The 21,742-nt window shown below is 44.6% G+C and overlaps 1 protein-coding gene across 1 annotated transcript in view; it reads right to left on the minus strand.

Moving 5' to 3' along the window:
* The window catches only part of LOC137419339 (uncharacterized), a 30,148-nt gene extending 13,706 nt beyond the window's left edge, over positions 1-16,442 (minus strand). Inside the window, exons 1-2 of the mRNA XM_078783933.1 lie at positions 16,380-16,442; positions 9,807-9,890 (exon numbers count right to left, since the gene is read on the minus strand). Coding sequence (XP_078640059.1) covers positions 9,807-9,890; positions 16,380-16,442 — 147 coding nt within the window. The remainder of the gene's footprint in view (positions 1-9,806; positions 9,891-16,379) is intronic.
* Between the last annotated feature and the right edge of the window lie 5,300 nt (positions 16,443-21,742).

Here is a 21,742-nt window from a genome sequence, read left to right on the forward strand (position 1 = left end):
TTGTACAAATACCTGAAATCCCATATAATCTTCTGAGGAACAGCTGGAACAGTTTCCTGTGTGATGGACACAAGAGAACAAGAATTGAGAATTAATGAAAGATATTTTACTGAAATGGTGATAAATGTTGTTGAGGGTGAGGGGGCACTCAGAGGAGCATTTTATCAATAACCGTTTGGTATGAGATTCCTGGTGTTCTGGGTAGGATCGGACGAGTGGTATTCAAGTGGAATCATCCACACATGAGGACTGGCAGGATGTATCAACTACACCAGGAAAGGTGAACTCATAATCCCTTCTGTGATGCATTTGTCAGGTTGAGAATGCAGGTGTGACGCAAAAGGGTGCAAGTGCTGATCACAGTCTGATTCAGGGAGGAGTAGGGTGTTGGATCGAAAGAATATCACCAAGATGTCCATTGATGAACTTTAACTTTCTGGCAGATCAGTTCGCTAAATTTATCCTTTCCTGGAACACTTTATTTTAAATTTACTTCACAAATGAACAACTCATCCTCTGAAATAAATAATCCTGTTCTTAGCCTAAAAACGTCCTCATAACACCCATACGCGGAATGTCAGACATTGAGCTGCTCAAAGGTTCTACTGCAGGAGATTAATTGTTTGTTGCACCACCATGAGATCGGGCGCCAAGTTTGGGTGTGTTACGTCATAACGCAGTGACATCCACAGGTCGCAAATGCGCACAATGAAAACTTTCAGCAAGTATGCAACGACCACCGCACAGGATCTAAGTGGCCATTGGTGGTGCAACAAGGAAGTAACGGATCAAATGCACCCCACCGGTTCCTTTAAACTGGAGAGCCTGAAAAGTGTTTCGTTTCCTCAACAGTCATAGATTTGTGCGGGTGGAAGCATGGTTACATATGTGGTTGCCCTCGTCTGTTGAAAAGTGTGGACCCCTTTGTTGGTCGTGCATGTCTGCCCTGGTATCATGGACAGACATGCATGACCAACTGGTCGTGGTATCATTTATGTCCTCCAGGATTATCGTGTGTGTGTTTGTGGAGTGATGTGCGTGTGCGATCATACCTTCAGAAAGGAGGTTGAAACGATGTTCTGAATTCCTTTGTACAAATAGCTGAAAACTCCTTCATTCTTCTGCGGAACAGATGGAACAGCTTCCTGTGTGATGGATGCAAGAGAAGAAGAAGTGACGATTCGTGAAAGATATTTCACTGAAATGGTGATAAATTTGAGGGTAAGGGTCACTCAGAGGAACATTTTATCGATAATCGTTTGGTATGAGATTCCTGGTGTTGTTGGTAGGATTGGACGAGTGGTTGGATTCTTTTGGAATCGTCCACACGTGAGCACTGGCAGGATGTATCAACAACACCAGGAAAGGTAAACTCATAATCCCTTCTGTGATGTATTTGTCAGGTTGAGAATGCAGGTCCGACCCAAAAGAGTACAAGTGCTGATCACAGTCCGGTTCAGGGAGGAGTAGGGTCTCGGATCGAAAGATTATCACCAAGATCTCCAGTGATGAACTTCAACTTTCTGGCAGAACAGTTCGTGAAATTTATCCTTTCGTGGAATACTTCATGATACATTTACTTCACAAATGAACAACTCATCCTTTGAAATAAATAATTCTGTTATTATTATTATTATTACTATTATTTTTTTTTTTTTATTATTATTATTTTTTTTTGTATACAAGATCGAGGCTCGTGAAAGAGCGAACATTAATCACACAGAAAGACAAACAGACACACAAAACAAGTAACATCGGGAGCGGTAGACAAGATGGGGAGAGAGGGGGAAGGACACAAACACAACATTTGAGAGCAGGGACTGAGAGACATGGAGACCGAGAGAACTGTGGGAGGGAGAGGGCTTTGGGGGGAAGGCATGGGAAGGGGGGGGGGGTGGGAGAGGTATAAAACATATGGACCCTGCCAAGACTTCCAGGAAAGAAGTTGGAATTTCAAACAAGGTGGATCTGGGGTGAATTAGTGGGGGTAGAAAAGATCAAGGTTTTGGATGGGGGAAGATAGGAGATGGTGGTGAACAGCTGTTTTGAAGACCTGGAGGGAGGAGTGTGATTGAAGTGAGTGTGGGAGTTTGTTCCAGAGGCGGGAGAAAAGAGGAATGAAAGAGTGAAGGTGAGCAGAGAGCCGAGATTTCGGCAGTTTAACCATCAGAGGGTGGCTGGCAGATCTTGTGCGACCTGTAGGAATATTTGGGGGACAGAGCACAGAGAGAGCTGGGGGAGCAAGGCCGGAGAGGAGTCGGTAGAAGACAGAAAGACCACCTACCTGCCTGCGGTGAGTGAGTGAAAGGCCCTCAGAGATAGCTTCATCGCGGGAGATTCCAATGATTCTGAAAGCTTTGGATTCAACAGCGTGAAGCCGAGCCAGGTGTGAGGCAGGAGCACCGGCCCATAGGGGAGAACAGTATTCCATTGAGCTGCGGATGAAAGCCTTGTGTGTGGTGAGGAGCTCAGGTGTGCCTAGGAAGGACTTCGCACGACGGAGGATGCCCAGTCGGCGACTGGCTTTGGAGGCCAGCTTGGAAATGTGGTTTTCCCAAGAAAGATCATGGCAGATGGTGAGACCCAAAAGCTTGAGCGACAGAACTTCTTGGAGAGGATTGTTGAGAAAGTAGATGGGAGGGTTGTCCAGTCGATCTTTTCGGAGAGACATAGTAAGAGTGTGAGATTTGTCAGGATTGAAAGACATGTTCCACATGTTTGACCAGTCTGTGATTTTGTCCAGGTCTTCAGAGAGTGAGGAGGCTGCAGACTGCCGATCTGAGGGAAGAGGAATGGAGCGGCAGAGAGTGGAGTCATCAGCAAAGAGATACAGAGGATTTTCCAGAGAGTCGGAGAGATCATTGACAAAGACCAGAAAAAGCACAGGGCCCAGCACACTGCCTTGGGGAACTCCAGCCTGAACGGGAAGGGGAGATGAGAGAAATCCATTCAGGGCCACACGTTGACTACGACCAGAGAGGAAGTCCGCAAGCCATGCATGGAGATTTCCATGGATACCATAGGAGGAGAGTTTGGTGAGCAGAGCTGGGTGCCAGACCGTATCGAAGGCACGTGATATGTCAAGGGAGACAGCTCTGATTTCCTGTTTGGCATTGAGGACCTCCATCCATTGTTGAGACAGCAGAAGCAGCATGTCCAGAGTAGAGTGACCTGGTCTGAAACCAAATTGATGATCAGAGATCAAGCCATTGGAGAAGAGGAAAGATTTCATATCCGAAGCAATGATGGATTCCATGACTTTGCTGATAATTGGGAGCAGGCTGATTGGTCTGTAGTTGCAAGGATCTGTTTTTGCACCTTTTTTGTGTAAAGCGGTAATGTTTGCTGATTTCCAGGATGCTGGCAGATGACCTTGAGCAAAAGATAGGGTGAAAAGAACAGAGAGAGGGTGAGATAGAGTGGCAGAGCAGGATTTTAGGACCCGTGGGCTGATGCCATCTGGTCCAGTTGCAGAATCAGAGTCGAGGTTTGACAAAAACTCCTCCACCTTGTCAGGAGAGAAGGTCACAGAGTCCAGGAGCAGTTTGGTTCGACTGGGAAAGGTGGGAACAGAGAGAGTTGGGTTTGGGACTAAGGATTTTGAGGCAAACACAGAGTTGAGGCATTCGGCTTTGTCACGTGCGATGTCAACTGTGTGGCCATTTGAGGTAAGGGAGGGGATGGAGGGGGAACAAACACCAGAAACGGATTTGACCAGACGCCACCAGGATTTGGAGGAAGGAGACAGGTTTGAGAGTTCATTCTTGAGTGAGGAGAGATAGTGCTTCCTGGCACTCCTGAGGGTAGACACACACTTGTTCCGAGCTTGGTGGAAGGAACTGAGATTTCCTTCAGTTGGATTAGCCTTCCAAGAGGCAAAGGCAAGTTGTTTCAGGGCAACTGCCTCACCACAAGATTCAGTGTACCATGGACGGGAGGAAGGGTAAGACAACTGAAGGCGAGATGGGATAAATCTGTGCATGAGAGAGATCAGTTTGCCCTGGAAGAATTCCCAGGAAGAATTGATGTCAGAGGCAGTGGAGATGGGAGACCAATCCAGACGATTGATGGCTGCTTGAAGACCGTCCCAGTTGGCCTGAGTGAAATGCCAGACTCGTCGACGCTGAGGAGGCTCTCTGAGAATGGCCAGAGAGATGTCCACTTTGACAAGCACATGATCAGAAGAACCGATTGGAGCAGAAGAAGAGCAGCAGACATTAGCAGGGAAGTTAGTCATAACCAAGTCTAGAAGAGAAGATACTCCATTGGCTGAGATCCGGGTCGGGAAATTGACAGATTGTGTCAATCCCAGTGAGTCACAGAAGTCCTTTGCTGAGGGGCCTAGACTGGTGAGAGAGGAACCCACACCCAACCAGGTGGCATGATGACAATTGAAGTCACCACATATGAGGAAGAGAGAGTTGGGATGAGTGGATAGAAGTTGGTCCATGTTGTCAGACAGTGAAATGTAGATGGAGTCATCACTGTTTGGGGGACGGTACAGAACACATATGAACAAAAGGTGGGAGCGGAGAGGAAGCCGTAGCCAGAGGTACTCCTGGGGGTGAGGAGGAGAGAGGGCAGTGCAAGGAGAGTGAGGAAGAGAGTTTTTGATAAAGATAGCCACCCCACCACCAGGCCGAGGCTCAGGTCTATCATACCGGAGGAGGGAGTAACCAGGAAGAGATATTAAGGAATCAGAGACATCTTGAAGGAGGAAAGTCTCTGTTAAGCAGATCAAGTCTGGATTGTCAGAAGCAACCTGTATGGAGAGATCAGTCAGGTTTGAGCGAAGGCCCCGGATGTTTGAGGTCCATACCGTTAATGAAGAGAGAGGGGGAGCATCGGGTACAGGACAGGGGAGGGGAGGAGTAGGGTAAGATGAAGGATGAGAGGGGGAGGTAGGGAGAGCAGTTGTTAGTGTGTCAGCGATTGCAGAAGAGTTCCAAGAAAGGGAAGGATGAGGAGGATGAAAGGTTTGAAGGTGAAGGGATGAGGCACAGTGAGGTGTTGTTTGAGGGGGGGCAGAGGAAAGAAGAAGGTTGGGGGGGTGGAGGTATGAGATAGAAGGGAGACGAAGTGGGGAGGAGGCAGCTTTGAGGAGGAGGGAGAATTGGAGAGGAATGGTATGGGGGGAGATTTGAATGGGAGGGGTTGGGGGGGAGTTTTGAAGGGGAGGAGTGAGGGGGGAGTTTAGGAGGGGAAGGGCAAGGGGGGAGTTCAGGAGTGGAAGGGCAAGGGGGGAGTTCAGGAGTGGAGGGGTAGGGGGGGAGTTTAAGAGTGGCGGGGCAAGGGGGGAGTTTAGGAGTGTAGGTGCAAGCAAGGGGAGGGATTTGGATGGGAGGGGCAAGAGGGGAGTTTAGAAAGTGGATGATTAATGAAAGACGAACATTGAAAACAAATTGGGTTTGTTGTGATTTTCAAGTTAGCAATCCGGTTCAGAATGATGGAGGAGGGATGGAATTAATGTGAATTTAGACCATGTAGTGAGGGAGACGTATAAGATATTGAATTTCTTTTTTTTGAGGTGGAATGAGTTGGAGAGGAAATTGAGAAAAGCCTTTTAAATAGGAAGAAAAACAGCGTGTTGTAAAATACCACTGAGTAAAACACTGAAGGGGAAAGGTTATACATATTTAAATAATATTTAAACAGAACCGTGAACAACCTTATGTGCACAAAAATACCAACGGGGGGAGAGCCGAGAGGGACCACCACGAGTCACGTGAAGGGCAAACGGTGGATGGCAAGGAGTTAATGGGGGCGGGGCGAACAGCACACCTGGACAGAAAATACAGGATGAGTCAACAGTACACGTGGAGAAAGGAAAATAAATGTTTTTTTTTGTTTGTTTGTTTGTTTGGTTTTTGGGGGGGGAGGTGGGGATTTAGAACGTTAGACAGAGTATTATGTTCGGGGTAGAAGGGAAAAAAACTAAGAGCCAAGCAAAACACGATTAAGATAACAAACACCGACAGGGGTACAACTACAAGGCCACACACGAGGAGCAGAACACGATTAAATAATTACAAGTTACAGGAAATTCAAACCAAAAGTAACTATAATCAAAACAATAACGCATGGACGATAAAATAACGAGTTGAAATTTGACAATCTATCTGGGGAAAATGACAATCTATCTGTTCTTTGCCGAAAAACATCCTCACAACATCCAAACGCGGGATGTCAGACTGTGTACAAATGTCAAGGGGACCTTGAGTCAGACCTTGAGCTGCTCGAAGGTTCTACTGCAGGAGTTGAATTGTCTGTTGAAACACCGTGACATAGCACACCAAGTTTGAGTGTGTTACGTCATATCACCGTGACATCCACAGGTCACAAAAGCGCACAATGAAAACTTCCAGAAAGCGTGCAACGACCACTGTACAGGCCAAATGTGGCCGTTGTTGGTGCAGTCAAGAAGAAACAGATCAAACGGACCCCTCCGATTCCTTTAAACTGGAGACCCTGGAAAGTGTTTGTTTCCTCAACAGTCATATATTTGTTCTGGTGGGAGTGTGGTTGCATATGAGGTTTTCTGGATTGCTATGTTGATGCGTATGTGGTTGTCCTAGCCTGGTATGAAGTGTGTACATGTTCAGGTGGCTGTGGGTGTCTGCCCTGGTATCATTTTTATCCTCTGGGATTAAAGTGTGTGTGTTTCTGGAGTGATGTGTGTGCGATCATACCTTCAGAAAGGAGGTCGGAACGATGTTATAAATGCCATTGTACAAATAGCTGAAAACTCCTTTATTCTTCTGAGGAACAGATGGAACAGTTTCCTGTGTGATGGACACAAGAGAACAAGAATTGATTCATGAAAGATATTTCACTGAAATGGTGATAAATGTTTAGGGTAAGGAGGCACTCAGAGGAGCATTTTGTCAATAATCGTTTGGTTTGAGATTCCCGGTGTTCTGGGTAGGATTGGACGAGTGGTATTCTTTTGGAATAACCCACACGCGAGCACTGCAGGATGTATCAACAACACCAGGAAAGGTAAACTCATCATCCCTTCTGTGATGCATTTGTCAGGTTGAGAATGCAGGTCCGACCCAAAAGAGTACAAGTGCTGATCACAATTCGGTTCAGGGAGGAGTAGGGTCTTGGATCAAAAGAATTTCACCAAGATCTCCATTGATGAACTCTTACTTTCTGGCACAACAGTTCGCGAAATTTATCCTTTTGTGGGACACTTTATTATAAATTTACTTCACAAATTAACAACTCATCCTCTGAAATAAACTAGATGGTATTCATAGAATACTTACCCTGCGCAGTCAACTTGTTGCGAGCCAACTCTTCTGTTTTTGAACATTTTTTTTTGTTAGATCCAATAGGGCTGCCAGACCATGTGAGCGATTAAATCATAAGTTTATATTCTCCAATATAATTGTTGCATAGATCACGCTCAATACATTTCAAACTGATCAGACTAAGCGTTGTCCCTGTCGAATTATGGTCATAATTATGGTACCAATGACGTCATCGTTAACACCTATTTCCCATATGGAGTTCTTTACAATGAGCCATGTTTCCATTTTTTCCATGCAGTGGTTTTGGAGATATAGAGGTGCAACATTTTTCGGTTTTTCCAAGATGGCGCCTGTACCACATGACCTATGATGTCATGATTATCATTATAATATTCTACAGGAGGAGGTGCTGCTGTGGTGAAAATTTGGTGCCCATCAGACCAACAGTTGCTGAGAAAAAAAATTCACAATGATTGGATAAGTGTTGTACTTGTCGAATTATGACATCATATCGAAGGCACTGATGACATCATCATTAACACATCTTATTCCCCAAGGGCAGTGCTTGACAATGAGCCATGTTTCAATTTTTCCCATGGAGCGGTTTCGGAGATAGAGGTGTAACTTTTTTCGATTTTTCCCAAGATGGCGTCTGTACCACGTGACCTATGACGTTACAATTATCATTTTAAAAATTCTACAGGAGCCGCCGCACATATTCTGAAAATTTCGTGTCCATCGGACTAACAGTTGCAGAGGAATTTTTGTTTTATTCATCTTGATCAGATCAAGCGTTGTACTTGTCGAATTACGACGTCATAATTAAGGCACCGATGACATCACCATCAACATATCTTATTCCCCATGGTGAGTACTTGACAATGAGCCATGTTTAAATTTTTTCCATTGAGCGGTTTGGGAGATTTCGAAGTGTAACCTTTTTCGAAGATGGCGTCCGTACCACGTGACCTATGACGTCATAATCATGAATAAAAAAATTATACAGGCGGGGGAGCTTCTGTGATAAAATTTCGTGTCAATCGGAACAGTTGCCGAGAAAATGAATTTTTTTTAATGCAGACACGTACGGCACACACATACGGCACACGGCACACACACGTATGGAAAACGGCACACACACACCTACAGCACACGGCACACGACACACGTACGCGTATGAATGCTTAACCCCGCATTTTGCTTCACGAGCGCAGGGTAATAATCCTGTTCTTAGCCTAAAAACGTCCTCACAACTACCAAACGCGGGATGTCAGATCTTGAGCTGCTCGAAGGTTCTACCGCAGGAGATGAATTGACTGTTGAACCACCATGACATAGGGTGCCAAGTTTGAGTGTATTACGTCATATCACAATGACATCCACAGGTCACAAAAGCACACAATGAAAACTTCCAGAAAGCGTGCAACGACCACTGTACAGGCCAAATGTGGCCGTTGTTGGTGCAGTCAAGAAGAGACAGATCAAACGGACCCCTCCGATTCCTTTAAACTGGAGACCCTGGAAAGTGTTTGTTTCCTCAACAGTCATATATTTGTTCTGGTGGGAGTGTGGTTGCATATGAGGTTTTGTGGATTGCTATGTTGATGCGTATGTGGTTGTCCTAGCCTGGTATGAAGTGTGTACATGTTCAGGTGGCTGTGGGTGTCTGCCCTGGTATCATTTTTATCCTCTGGGATTAAAGTGTGTGTGTTTCTGGAGTGATGTGTGTGCGATCATACCTTCAGAAAGGAGGTCGGAACGATGTTATAAATGCCATTGTACAAATAGCTGAAAACTCCTTTATTCTTCTGAGGAACAGATGGAACAGTTTCCTGTGTGATGGACACAAGAGAAGAAGAATTGATTCATGAAAGATATTTCACTGAAATGGTGATAAATGTTTAGGGTAAGGAGGCACTCAGAGGAGCATTTTGTCAATAATCGTTTGGTTTGAGATTCCCGGTGTTCTGGGTAGGATTGGACGAGTGGTATTCTTTTGGAATAATCCACATGTGAGGACTGGCAGGATGTAAATTTACTTCATCAATGAACAACTCATCCTGTGAGATATATAAATATGTTCTTAGCCTAAATAACGTCCTCACAACACCCAAACTTGGGATGGAGATTGAGTCCTCACAACACGCAAAGCGCAGGAGATGAATTGACTGTTGAACCACCATGAGATTTATAGAATGCCAAGTTTGAGTACGTTACATCATAACGCCGTGACGTCCACAGGTCACAAATGCGCACACTGAAAACTTTTAGGAAGCGTGCAATGAACCCAAGTGGCCATTGGTGGTGCAGTCAAGAAGTAATGGTTCAAACGGACCCCTCCGATTCCTTTGAATTGGAGAGCCTGAAAGCGTTTCATTTCCTCAACAGTCATAGATTTATGCAGGTGGAAGTGTGGTCACATATGTGGTTGCTCTTGTCTGTTGAAAGTGTGGACACACTTTGTTGCTCGTGCATGTCTGCCTTGGTATCATTTACGTCCTCCAGGATTATCATGTGTGTGTTTCTGGAGTGATGTGTGTGCGATCATACCTTCAGAAAAGAGGGTAGAAGGATGTTACGGATGGTTTTACACAAAGACCAGGGAATGTCTTGGGGCTCCACAGACACAACCTTCTGTGTGATGGACACAGGAAAACAAAAATTGAGAATTAACGAAAGATATTTTACCAAAGTGGCCACAAATGATCAGCGTTTCCTCAACAGTCATAGATTTGTTCTGGTGGGAGTGTGGTTACATATGAGGTTTTGTGGATTGCTATGTTGTTGTGTAGGTGGTTGATCTGGCTTGTTATGAAGTATGTATATGTTCAGGTGGGTGTGCATGTCTGTCCTGGTATCATTTATATCCTCTGCGATCAAAGTGTGTGTGTTTGTGGAGTGATGTGTGTGCGATCATACCTTCAGACAGCAGGTCGGAACGATATTTCAGTTATTAAGAAAATAATAATTGATTATTAATGAAAGATATTTCACTGAATATGGTGGTGGAGAACTGAGCAACTCCTCATCCATAAAATATCCCATATTGTCTGCGTCTCAAATAGCCTCTCCTGATCAAACTCCTACCGCATGGCTTCTCGTGCCGACCCCTGTTTTAACTAAATGTGGAGGTGTGAAAGGCGGGTGTTTGGCATCTTAAAACCAAGCTTGCTCCGGGTAGGTGGAACTCGTTAGCCTTGGCCGGCAATCTGCCTAGAAGAAGGACAACTCTGATCCCAAACCCGGGTGGGTTGAGCTCGTTAGCCTTGGTTGGCAGTCTTCCAAAAATGGGGGTAGAGGCACTGTTGTCTCAAAGAAGACTAGTTTACCCGTCCCAGCCCTTTTTGTTCTGTGCATAGACAACAACAACAACATGCATTTTAAGGCAATTTTCCCTGCTAGAGCGGGGGTTAGCCTTGCGGTCCCCATGACAATCTTCTCCATTTTGCCCTATTTTCTGCATCTCTCCTTGTTAACCCCCTTGCCCGCATTTCTTCTTCCACCATCTTTAGCCAAGTCTTTCTCGGTCTTCCACGTCCTCTACTTCCTTCTACATTAACTCCCATCACTCTTCTCAACCAGTCACTTTCATCCTTCCTCAACACATGACCAAACCATCTCAACCTGTTCCTCTTCACAGCATCAATCACAGGCAATATTCCCATCATCTTTCGCAATTCATCATTTGTCCTCCTCTCTCTCAACGATACTCCGCACATCCATCGAACCATTCGCATTTCCACCCTTTCCAGCCTTCGTTGCTGCTCTACGTTCATTACCCATGTCTCGCTCCCATAAATCATAACACTTCTCACACATGTAGCATACACATTTTCCCTTCAGCTTCAGCGACACTCTCCTCCTCATCAGCACGCCACTCAGTTCCCGAAACTTCTTCCATGCACATCTCACTCGAGCAACCGTTGCCGAGTCTGATCCACCTTCTCCATTGAGCATGTCTCCGAGGTAGCAAAATGTTTTCACACCTTCCAGCTTCACGCCATCTCCAAGATCCAACTCAACATTTCCTCCATCTGCAGCTCCCTCTGCGCACACCTTACATTTGAATGTAGCTGCCACACTGGTTAATGACCCTCTCAGACCACTACATTTTTGATGAACCCACTCAGCGCACATTGTACACTGAATGGAGTTCACTCCGACACCCTTCCTGCACACAGCACACGGCCACTTCCCAGTTCTTTCCACCTCACCACATGCTTTACCACTTGCCATCACCTTTGTCTTTCCGATATTCACCTTCAGACCTTTTGTCTCCATACATTCCTTCCACTTGTTCATCTTTTCCTTCAGTCCATCCATACTTTCCGCAATCAACACCAGATCATCTGCATACAACAACTCCCACGGTAAACCCTCCTTTACGTTCTGAGCCAGCACCTCCATCACAGCTACAAATAGTAGTGGACTTAGTACCGACCCCTGATGCACTCCCACCTTCACCTCAAACTCACCACTGTTTCCGTCCTTCGTCCTTACAGCTGTGCGTGCTCTTTTGTACATTGCCATCACTACTCTGATCAACCATTCCTCCACTCCTAACTTCCTCAATGCCCATGTCAATACTTTGCGTGGAACCCTATCGAATGCTTTCTCCAGATCAACAAACCCAAAAAACAACTTCTTCCTCTTATCCATGTACTTCTCCTGCAACTGCCTCACAATGAAAAGCGCATCTGTCGTTCCTCTTCCTGGCATAAATCCAAACTGCATTTCGTCGATCTTCACTTTCTTCCTTATCCTCCTTTCCAACACCCTTTCCAATACCTTCATTCCATGCTCCAATAACTTTATCGCTCGGTACGAGCCACACTCCAGAGGGTCACCTTTCCCCTTGTATAGAGGGACGAGGGTACTCAGTTCCCAATCCACTGGAATGCGGCCTTCTTTCACCACCAGATTACAGATCTCTGTCATTCTCTTCACACCCCAACTTCCTGCTGCCTTCAACATATCTCCCACAACTCCCGTCGGCCCTCCCGCTTTTCCACTCTTCATTGCTTTTATCGCTTCCTCAACTTCCTTCTCAGTTATCTTCTCTGCCGGTCCTAAAACTGGGTTACTCTCTATGTTGTCATCCCATTCATTCTCTGTATTCAACAGCATTTCCATATATCTTTTCCATCTTCCTTTAATTCCATCTGGGTCGACAACGATTTGTCCCACTTCATCCTTCAAGCAACTCACCCCCATCACATCACACCTCTCTTTCGCTATGTGCTTTGCAATCCTGAATACTGCTTTCTGACCCTCTTCCGAATCCAAGCGTTCTCCGAACATTTTCCTACATGCCTCCTGCGCCTTTGCTACCTCTTTCTTTGCAGCCTTCCTGGCTGCCTTATAACTTTCATGCTCTGCTGTTTCTGCTCCCGTACCCTTCGCCTTCTGCCACTCTTTGAACTTCTTCCTCTTCTCGTCAATCCTCTTTCCAACTTCAACATCCCACCACCATGTTTCCGAGTGCCTCGGTGATCCTTTTGTCCATCCACATACCTCACCAACGGCTCCCAACAGACTAGCTTTCATTGACATCCAACCACTTTCAAGCTCAACCACATCATCCTCTACCCTACTCAGCCTCTCTTTTAATGCCTCCCTTACTGTCACCTCTTTCAACCTCCACACCTTCATTCTCGGTTGGTACTTCACCCGCCGAGCTCTCCTCGCACCTTTCACCCTTATGTCGCAGACAACCAAGTGGTGCTGTGAAACAGCCTCCTCCCCCGGGATCACCTTTGTGTCCCGGAGGTGCCCCCTATCTCGCCTACGCACCATCAGGTAGTCAACGGTTGTCGTCGACCCACCTGACGTGTATGTAACAAGCTTATTGTCCTCTTTCTGGAACTGAGTATTACAAATCAACAAATCAGCTCCATCAGCAAACTCCAAAATCCTTTCACCTTCTCCATTTCTCACACCATATCCGTAACCCCCATGAACTCCCTCAAAACCGTCCATACTCCTTCCCACATGTCCATTTAGGTCTCCTCCCACCACAACAACTTCCTCATCTTTCACGTTTTCCATCAGCTTCTCTATCGCACACCAGAACTTGTCCTTATCTTCATCGCTTCGACCAACCTGCGGAGCATATCCCGAGATGACGTTCACCAAGAGCTTTCCAATCATCATTTTCACCATCATCAACCTATCACTCACTCTAGTCACACTCACCACACTGTCTACAAACTCCTCAGAAAACAGGACACCAACACCATTCACGCCCTCCGGGCACCCTTGCCACACAAACTTGTATTTCTGTGCCTGCCTACCCTTCACCATTCTCACACCACTTCCCTTCCATCTCGTCTCTTGCACACAACATATGTCCACTCTTCTTCTGACCAATACTTCCACCACTTCTCCTGATCTCCCTGTCATTGTCCCTACATTCCATGTCCCAAACCTCAGAAACCGATCTCCACTTCGGGCTGTACCCTGCCCATATGTACTTGTGATTGTCATGGTTCTCTTTTTGAGGCAATGTTTTTATGGCCGGATGCCCTTCCTGACGCCAACCCTCTTAGTCGTCTCTTACGACACGCAGGGATACGGTGTACCTATTCTGACCAGGGTACACACTGGGAAACGTTTAAAACATGTTAATTCTGGGGGGGGGGGGGGGGGCGTCAGCATCACGGCTGCGGTTTAAACATATTCCAACAATATCCAAACAGAACCATGAAAAAAAAAAAAAAACAATCTGGGAAAAGTCTCCAAGCAAGAACGTGGATTTGAGAAGGAAGGAGCAGAGGCGGAAGAAAACGAGATACAGGGGGCGGGGCACAAGCCGAGATGAGGAGGAGAGCGAACAAGCACGTGTCCGGGAGGAGAGAAAGAATCAATATATAATTCTTTGTCTCGGGAGGTGAGGTGAGGGGGAGAAAACAAAATAAAAGAAACAAGCAATACAGCGAAGGAAATAACCCAAACCGACAACCAATTCTTTTGGTTGCAACCAAAAAAAGCAACCAATTTTGGTTTAATAAAACCAAAAAGTTTCGACAGACAACTTTCTTCATTTGTCTTGTTTCAATCCAAGGGGCTGGTTGTTCTGCTTTTGTTTTCTTTGTGTAGCCCCCACCTCGAGTGGCCCTATAGGCTTTGTGGTGGGCCATATCCCATAAAAAAAACTCGAAGAATGCGACTGTCGCCAATAGTCCCACAAGGGGTAGATGCCCTGGTTCACTGTCCAAAAAATAGAGGTTTGATTTCAATCCCTTCAGCTGTTCTCAAGTATCACATGACAGGTTTCACATTGATCGGTGAAGCAGTTTCAGAGAAGGGATTTTGTTTAAATATCGGCTTTAAAGCTAATATGGCTGCCACACCATCACGTTTGTGAGGATTCGTGTTGATCGGATAAGGTTCGTTTTTCTATCCAAGATGGCTGCCCAAGCACGTGACCTACAACATCATCATTTTCAAACTATATGCAACAGTGCTGTTATGTGATATTTGTAAAATCCCGCATTGATAGGGTGAGCGGTTTCGGAGATATAATTATTTAATATTTTCCTTCAATCCAATATGGCTGTCAAACCATGTGACGTATGATGTCATAAATTTAATATTTCAATACAAATGGGTCATAGATCATAGGCATGCAATTTCAGATTTTTAGGACAAGGAATTCGATTGAAACATTTTTGGCTGGTATACCACTTCACCGATGATGTCATCATTGTCATGCTTTTGTTCTCCATTGGGAGTACGTGACAATGTGCCGTTTCAAATTTTTCCATTCAGCAGTTTCCGATAAATAATTTTTAAATTATTTGCTTTTAATCCAAGATGGTTGCCATACAACGTAACCTATGACGTCACAATTATCATGAAGACATTGTGCATGGGTGTCACTCCCACCCTGAAAGTTGTCTCAATCGGACATATGGTTGCTGAGAAAAACGCGGTTTATCCCGAATGGACGGACAACCCGAACACGTAATGCCTCCGGAGACTTTGTCGGCGGAAACATTAAAAACATAATCACCAAGGGATTTAAATTTACGTCAGATCGGATCACTAAATTTAACCTTTCAAAGAACATTTTATTATAAGTTTACTCCGTCAGTGAACAACTGATCCACTGAAATAAATAAACCTGTTCTTCACCTCACGACGTCCCCACAACACGAAAACGCGGGATGTCCGACTGCGAGCTGCTCGAAGGTTCCACAACAGGAGACGAACCGTCCGTTCAAACCTCTGCAGAAGGGCGCCAAGTACGGCATGACGTCGATACGTCGCAAACGCGGACAGAGAAAACATCCCGGAAACGCACAACGCCCACGCCCACCGCACGGGGTCGACATTATTGTGGAAAAGGGGCACGAACGTGTCGAACGAGCGAACCTTCTCGGTACTTGAACACATGAAGGACACGACAGGAACTTTGACGCAGGAGGAGGAGGAAGTCATTCGGCCCAGCAAGCCGCCGTTACATCAACACTATATTAATCTAATCTACAACATTGGACAGAGAACTCGGTCGATAAATGTCGGGAGAATTCCATAAAGAAACTCAGTTGAAAACTTACCTCTTTGATGACGTCACCGCGTCCATGGTGGAAAATGGGGTGAGAGATGGTAATGGTCGACAGTACAAACAAAAATATCACGATGATCAGAGATACATAGACTAGGCTAAATTTCTGATTTTTTTTTGGCAGAGGCATTTCTGAGTAAAAGTTGGTATCCGGGCGTTTTAGGTGGATATGAGGGTGCTGATCACGAAAAAAACGGATACCAAGCTGAAATGTGCATATTTAGGGCCTAAATCAGCAAAAAACAAAATGGCCGCCAAAAAAGTTTATGCGATATTTGTTTTTTTTCTTTAGAAAAGTGGAATGTCGTAGTAATACTTGGTATCCATGCTTATTAGCTGTATATGAGGGTGCTGATCACGATAAAAAATAATACCAAGCTGAATATTACATATTTAGGGCTTAAATCAGCCAAAAAACAAAATGGCCGTCAAAAAAAGTATACGCGATATTGACATTTCTAATTTTCTTTTAAAAATAGGAATGTCATAGTAGCACTTGGTATCTATGCTTATTAGCTGTATGTGAGCGTGCTGACCACGAAAAGATAGGATACCAAGCTGAATTGCAGGCTCATGGAGTTGAAGTGGTGCAATCCGGAGTACAAGAAGAGACTCATTCCACGTCTAGGAGGGCTACACATTTCAATGAACTTTTTAAAAGTTATTGGAGAACACATGCACGGATCTGGATTGGCAGAGGCCTGGGTTGAAGCTGGTCTAATGGGACAGAACACCATTGAAGCAGCATTGGCTGGCAAAAAGTTCAACAAAGCCATGCGAGCACACAAAATTACATGCGAGGCCCTATGGCGACTATTAGGACCCAATCTACTAGACTATGTGAAAGAAGCCGACGAGCAACTGCATATTCAAATATCCAAGGCTGCATCCGACCTGGCAGCTGTTGAGATCCTTGTCACCTTGCTGACAAACCCAACGTTTTCATCATTGATGTCAGATTTCCTGGAACGCAGAAAGGAGGACAATGTCAACTTCTCTTTCTGGTGGGGATACCTGGAAATGGTAGCAATTCTACTTATGTTCACAAGAGCCCAACGAGATGGACTTTGGGACCTTCACATCCATTCATTCACCTGCATGCTACCTTTCTTTCTCAGGTATGACCATGTAAACTATGGACGCTGGGGTCCTGTCTACTTGGCTGAAATGAGAAGCCTACCAGAGTCAGTTCTCGAAGAATTCAAAAAAAGAAATTTTGTGGTCAAACGGTCGGCGCGTAAGTTCAATCAGGTTGATCCCGACCAGGCACAAGAGTGGTTGAATGGAACTGGTAAAAGGGGCGGAGGAATCGTTGGTATCACCAAAACCAATACAGCCTTGAACAGATGGGCATTGTCTTACAACCTGAGAGCACATATTGCAGCAGATACGCGTGAAATGTTGCAGATATATCCAAAAGACTTGCTCAGCCATAACGAATCGAAACCAGCAAGACAACAACGTGACAATGCAGACGAGAACATTCTGCTCAGCATATTGGAACGCTTCCATGTGTTTGCACCTGATACGCATCACGCTGCGCTGCAAAACATTGCAACAAAAGACGTTGCTAGCGAAGAAATCCAAACATCGCTACTGAACGCACGAGTCATGGGTCAGAAACAACTGGATGAATTTGTGGAGGATAGACTTGTTGGAGACGCAGAAACCTCAGTGCCTCAGCACTCATTGTATGACACCATCAAGAAGAACAATGCTCCAACATTCGACGATCTTTATAAGGTAGTACAACACAGTGCCGAAAAGAACAAACGCACTGTTCTGAAAGCTGATCAAAACTTCCTCCAACGTTTGGTAACGGCATATGCATCTGGCCGCACGATCAACTTGGACAACGTGTTGAACCACGAACTTCTTCGAGTACCAGTCTCGCTGGCAGAGCTCAATGGCAATTTAAGGACAGGAAACAAATCGTTGCTGGCTGATATGTTGACAGCAGATGTTCCATGTCCTGCTACGCTCGATCTGCACGGGAAATCAGCTTGTCTTGTTATAGATGGACAGGCTCGAGTCGTGGCCATTGGGAAACCGGTTGCTGCCAAGACATTTGGAGACTTGGCAGACGTTTTCACAAGATCAATCTTCCAGTCAGGAATGCAATATCTTCGCATAGACGTTGTATTTGACAGATACCGAGATGAGTCGATCAAAGCAGGAACAAGAACCAAACGAACAAAGACAAGTCGTCCAATGCGTCGTATTGTAGAAGGACGGGAGGTGCCACTGCCTAACTCCTGGATAAACTTCATTGCCCTTCCAGAAAACAAGGCAGACCTTGCTCGCTTCCTCTCGGAAGAACTTCTGGCACATGCTCCTGGTGATACAGAGATTATGGTTGCAGGGGGGTTTGACGATGAGCGTGAAATCAGGTCATCACGTGGCAATACTGACCTCACTCCACTAAAAGCAACACACGAAGAAGCGGACACACGCATAATTCTACATGTCATAGATAGTCGGCTGGACACTGTAGTTGTATGTGCGAGAGACACTGATGTCATGCTGTTGTTGGTGGCACATTTTCCGCGTGTCAGTTGCAGAAATCTATGGATGATGGCTGGTACTGCCCAGAAGAGAAAGTACATACCCATAGGTCCATTATATCACAACTTGCCATCAAATTCAGTCCAATCACTTCTGCCATTTCACGCTCTTACGGGATCGGACACGACATCGCACATCTGTGGACACACGAAACGTTCAGCATGGAAAGTCTTCCTTGAGTATCACCACCTTCTTGTGGGTTTGGGAGTAGGGAATTTGACCCCTGAAGTGTCAAAATCGACAGAAATATTTGTCTGCAAAATCTACGGGATGAACAATCTGGAGACAACAGATAGCGTTCGTCGGGTCATGTTTGAGAAGGCCTGCAAACCAGAAGCGATGCCACCCACGAGCGATGCTCTCAAATTCCACATCCAGCGTGTGCATTACCAATCTCTGATATGGAAGGAGGCACACTGCCCACTTCCGAACCTGCCGAATATCACGGAGTTGGGATGGAAAAGGGTCGCTACCAATTTGCAACCAGTGCTGATGACACTCCATCCAATTCCTGAGTCGTGTCTTGAACTTGTTTCTTGCAGTTCCAGGTCACGGTGTCGTACCATGCGCTGTAGCTGCCGTAAAGCAAAACTTGGCTGCACAGCTGCATGTGTATGTCGGCAAGAAACTGACCAGGACGGTTGCTTTAATGACAATGTGTAATGTGTTAACGACATTATTCAACTTACCGTCGAGCCTGCATATCGTAAAAGACGTCATGACTGTGCTACCTGTATATAGTTAAACGTTCATATGTGATTGTTCACTGCATGTAATCGTATTAATCAATGAAGATCAAAAGTAAAGTTGTATTGCCTTGTAATCGTGTTGTTTATTATATGAGCTGTGTGGCACAAGGGTCCATGTGTAAGTGTCTGTAGATATCATTTTAGCTGCAGTTAGCCGATATTTAGAGCTATTTTGTGAGCAACCACCTTGAATGTGTCCTGTTTCAGTATATAGCTTTGGTCCAACACTAATAATAGTGCGCTCATATGCTTCCTTGACCTCGATAACCTGGGGCTAGACATCAAAATAATGATTCTATGTTCACTAGAACTGGAGATATCGTCAATATAAGATTTGATGGCGGCCATCTTGGAAAATGGCCGAAACATCGATTTCTGCTAAAATAGTATATACAAATTTGATTGCCCGGAAATATTCATCTTGTTTCACGTAAAGTGTACTTGTTGAAATGTCTTCCTGTGTGATTCTGAGTTCAGCGGCTAAAAGTTAAATATTTTGGCGGCCATTTAGTTTTTTCCAGATTTGAGCATCAAATACCAAAAATTCAGCTTGGTATCCTATTTTTTCATGATCAGCACCCCCAAAATAGGTTAAAAACACTTGTTACCAACTTTTACTCAGAAATGCCCCTATAACTTGTATTAGATGCATTTCTGGAAATTTAGCCTAGTCTAACACACTTCATGCTTCTCTTCTCACGAACAATGAGTGGAACAGCGTTTGTGGGTCAATTATACAACACCGAGAACCATTGTGACGGCGACAATGACGTCATTGGATGACGAAATCGGAACAGTTTAATGATAAATAACTAAACATTAAGAGAAGATAATTCAAAATTAAAACAATTAACATTTACTAGATGAACACTTTTAATAATAAACGGTCATTTAAATATTTTAATTTTCAAAGTATATCCTTCAATTGAACGAATGGAGCTAATTATTCATTCCGTCGTCCGTTCATCCCCATGGCAACAGATGTGCATTGATTCGAATTGCATTCCTGATGTTTTTCAACCATTAAATCTGTAAATAACCCCAGAACAAAAACAAATAAACAGGAGTGTGTTCCATTACCAAGCGGCTTGCTATCGCTTTCCAATGTTTGTACATCTCGACATCGTAATCTGTATATATCTACATATAGTAATCAACATACATCAACAACAACAACAACAACATGCATTTTAAGGCCATTTTCCCTGCTAGAGCGGGGGTTAGCCTTGCGGTCCCCATGACAATCTTCTCCATTTTGCCCTATTTTCTGCATCTCTCCTTGTTAACCCCCTTGCCCGCATTTCTTCTTCCACCATCTTTAGCCAAGTCTTTCTCGGTCTTCCCCGTCCTCTACTTCCTTCTACATTCATTTCCATCACTCTTCTCAACCAGTCACTTTCATCCTTCCTCAACACATGACCAAACCATCTCAACCTGTTCCTCTTCACAGCATCAGTCACAGGCTCTATTCCCATCATCTTTCGCAATTCATCATTTGTCTTCCTCTCTCTCAACGATACTCCTCACATCCATCGAACCATTCGCATTTCCACCCTTTCCAGCCTTCGTTGCTGCTCTACGTTCATTACCCATGTCTCGCTCCCATAAATCATAACACTTCTCACACATGCAGCATACACCTTTCCCTTCAGCTTCAATCAACATACATCAATCAATACATTTGTTCAATACATCAATACACCAATACATCAAAACATTTTGTTCTTCAATCAACATACATCAAATACAGTAATCTACCTACATCTACATATAGTAATCTACAAACATCTACATAGAGTAATCTTCAAACATCTAAATATAGCAATCTACATATATCTACATATCGTCATCTACATACATTTACATATAGTAATCTGTATATAAGTACATACAGTAATCTAGATACAACTACATACAGTAATCTACATACAGCTACATATAGTAATCTACATACAGCTACATATAGTAATCTACATACATCTACATATAGCAATCTACATATATCTACATATCGTCATCTACATACATTTACATATAGTAATCTGTATATAAGTACATACAGTAATCTACATACAGCTACATACAGTAATCTACATACATCTACATATAGCAATCTACATACATCTACATATAGTAATCTATATACATGTACATATAGTAATATATATATATATATATATATATATATATATATATATATATATATATTGTTACAGACACGACTCTGATGTTATGGTGGGCCGAGCGGAATGGCCGCCGTGTCCGCACAAGTTACCCGATTATACTCGAACGTTGACGAAGTCGCGCTACGCTAGCTCAATGAAGGAAAAGGACACAACGGCTGGGATTAAAATGACACGACACCAGGGGTTCAGTTCTCAAGACCTCCGGAGGAGGTTATATTAGGGCGGAAGGTTAGACTACAGAGACGAGAGGTACAGCATAGTAAGATAGGCACTTAGACACACTCTTATATTAACCCCGACAGACGACAGATAAACGGGACAAAGGCTGACTCACACGGGGATTGATGGCAAGGAAAGCGGGTATCGATGGCTCAAGGTGCACTCTTGGCTCAAGGACAGAATCGACCCGGTCCGGTC

The sequence above is a fragment of the Myxine glutinosa genome, chromosome 8, assembly GCF_964187855.1.
Source record: "Myxine glutinosa chromosome 8, kmMyxGlut1.1, whole genome shotgun sequence".
In the NCBI taxonomy this organism is placed as follows: Eukaryota; Metazoa; Chordata; class Myxini; order Myxiniformes; family Myxinidae; genus Myxine; species Myxine glutinosa.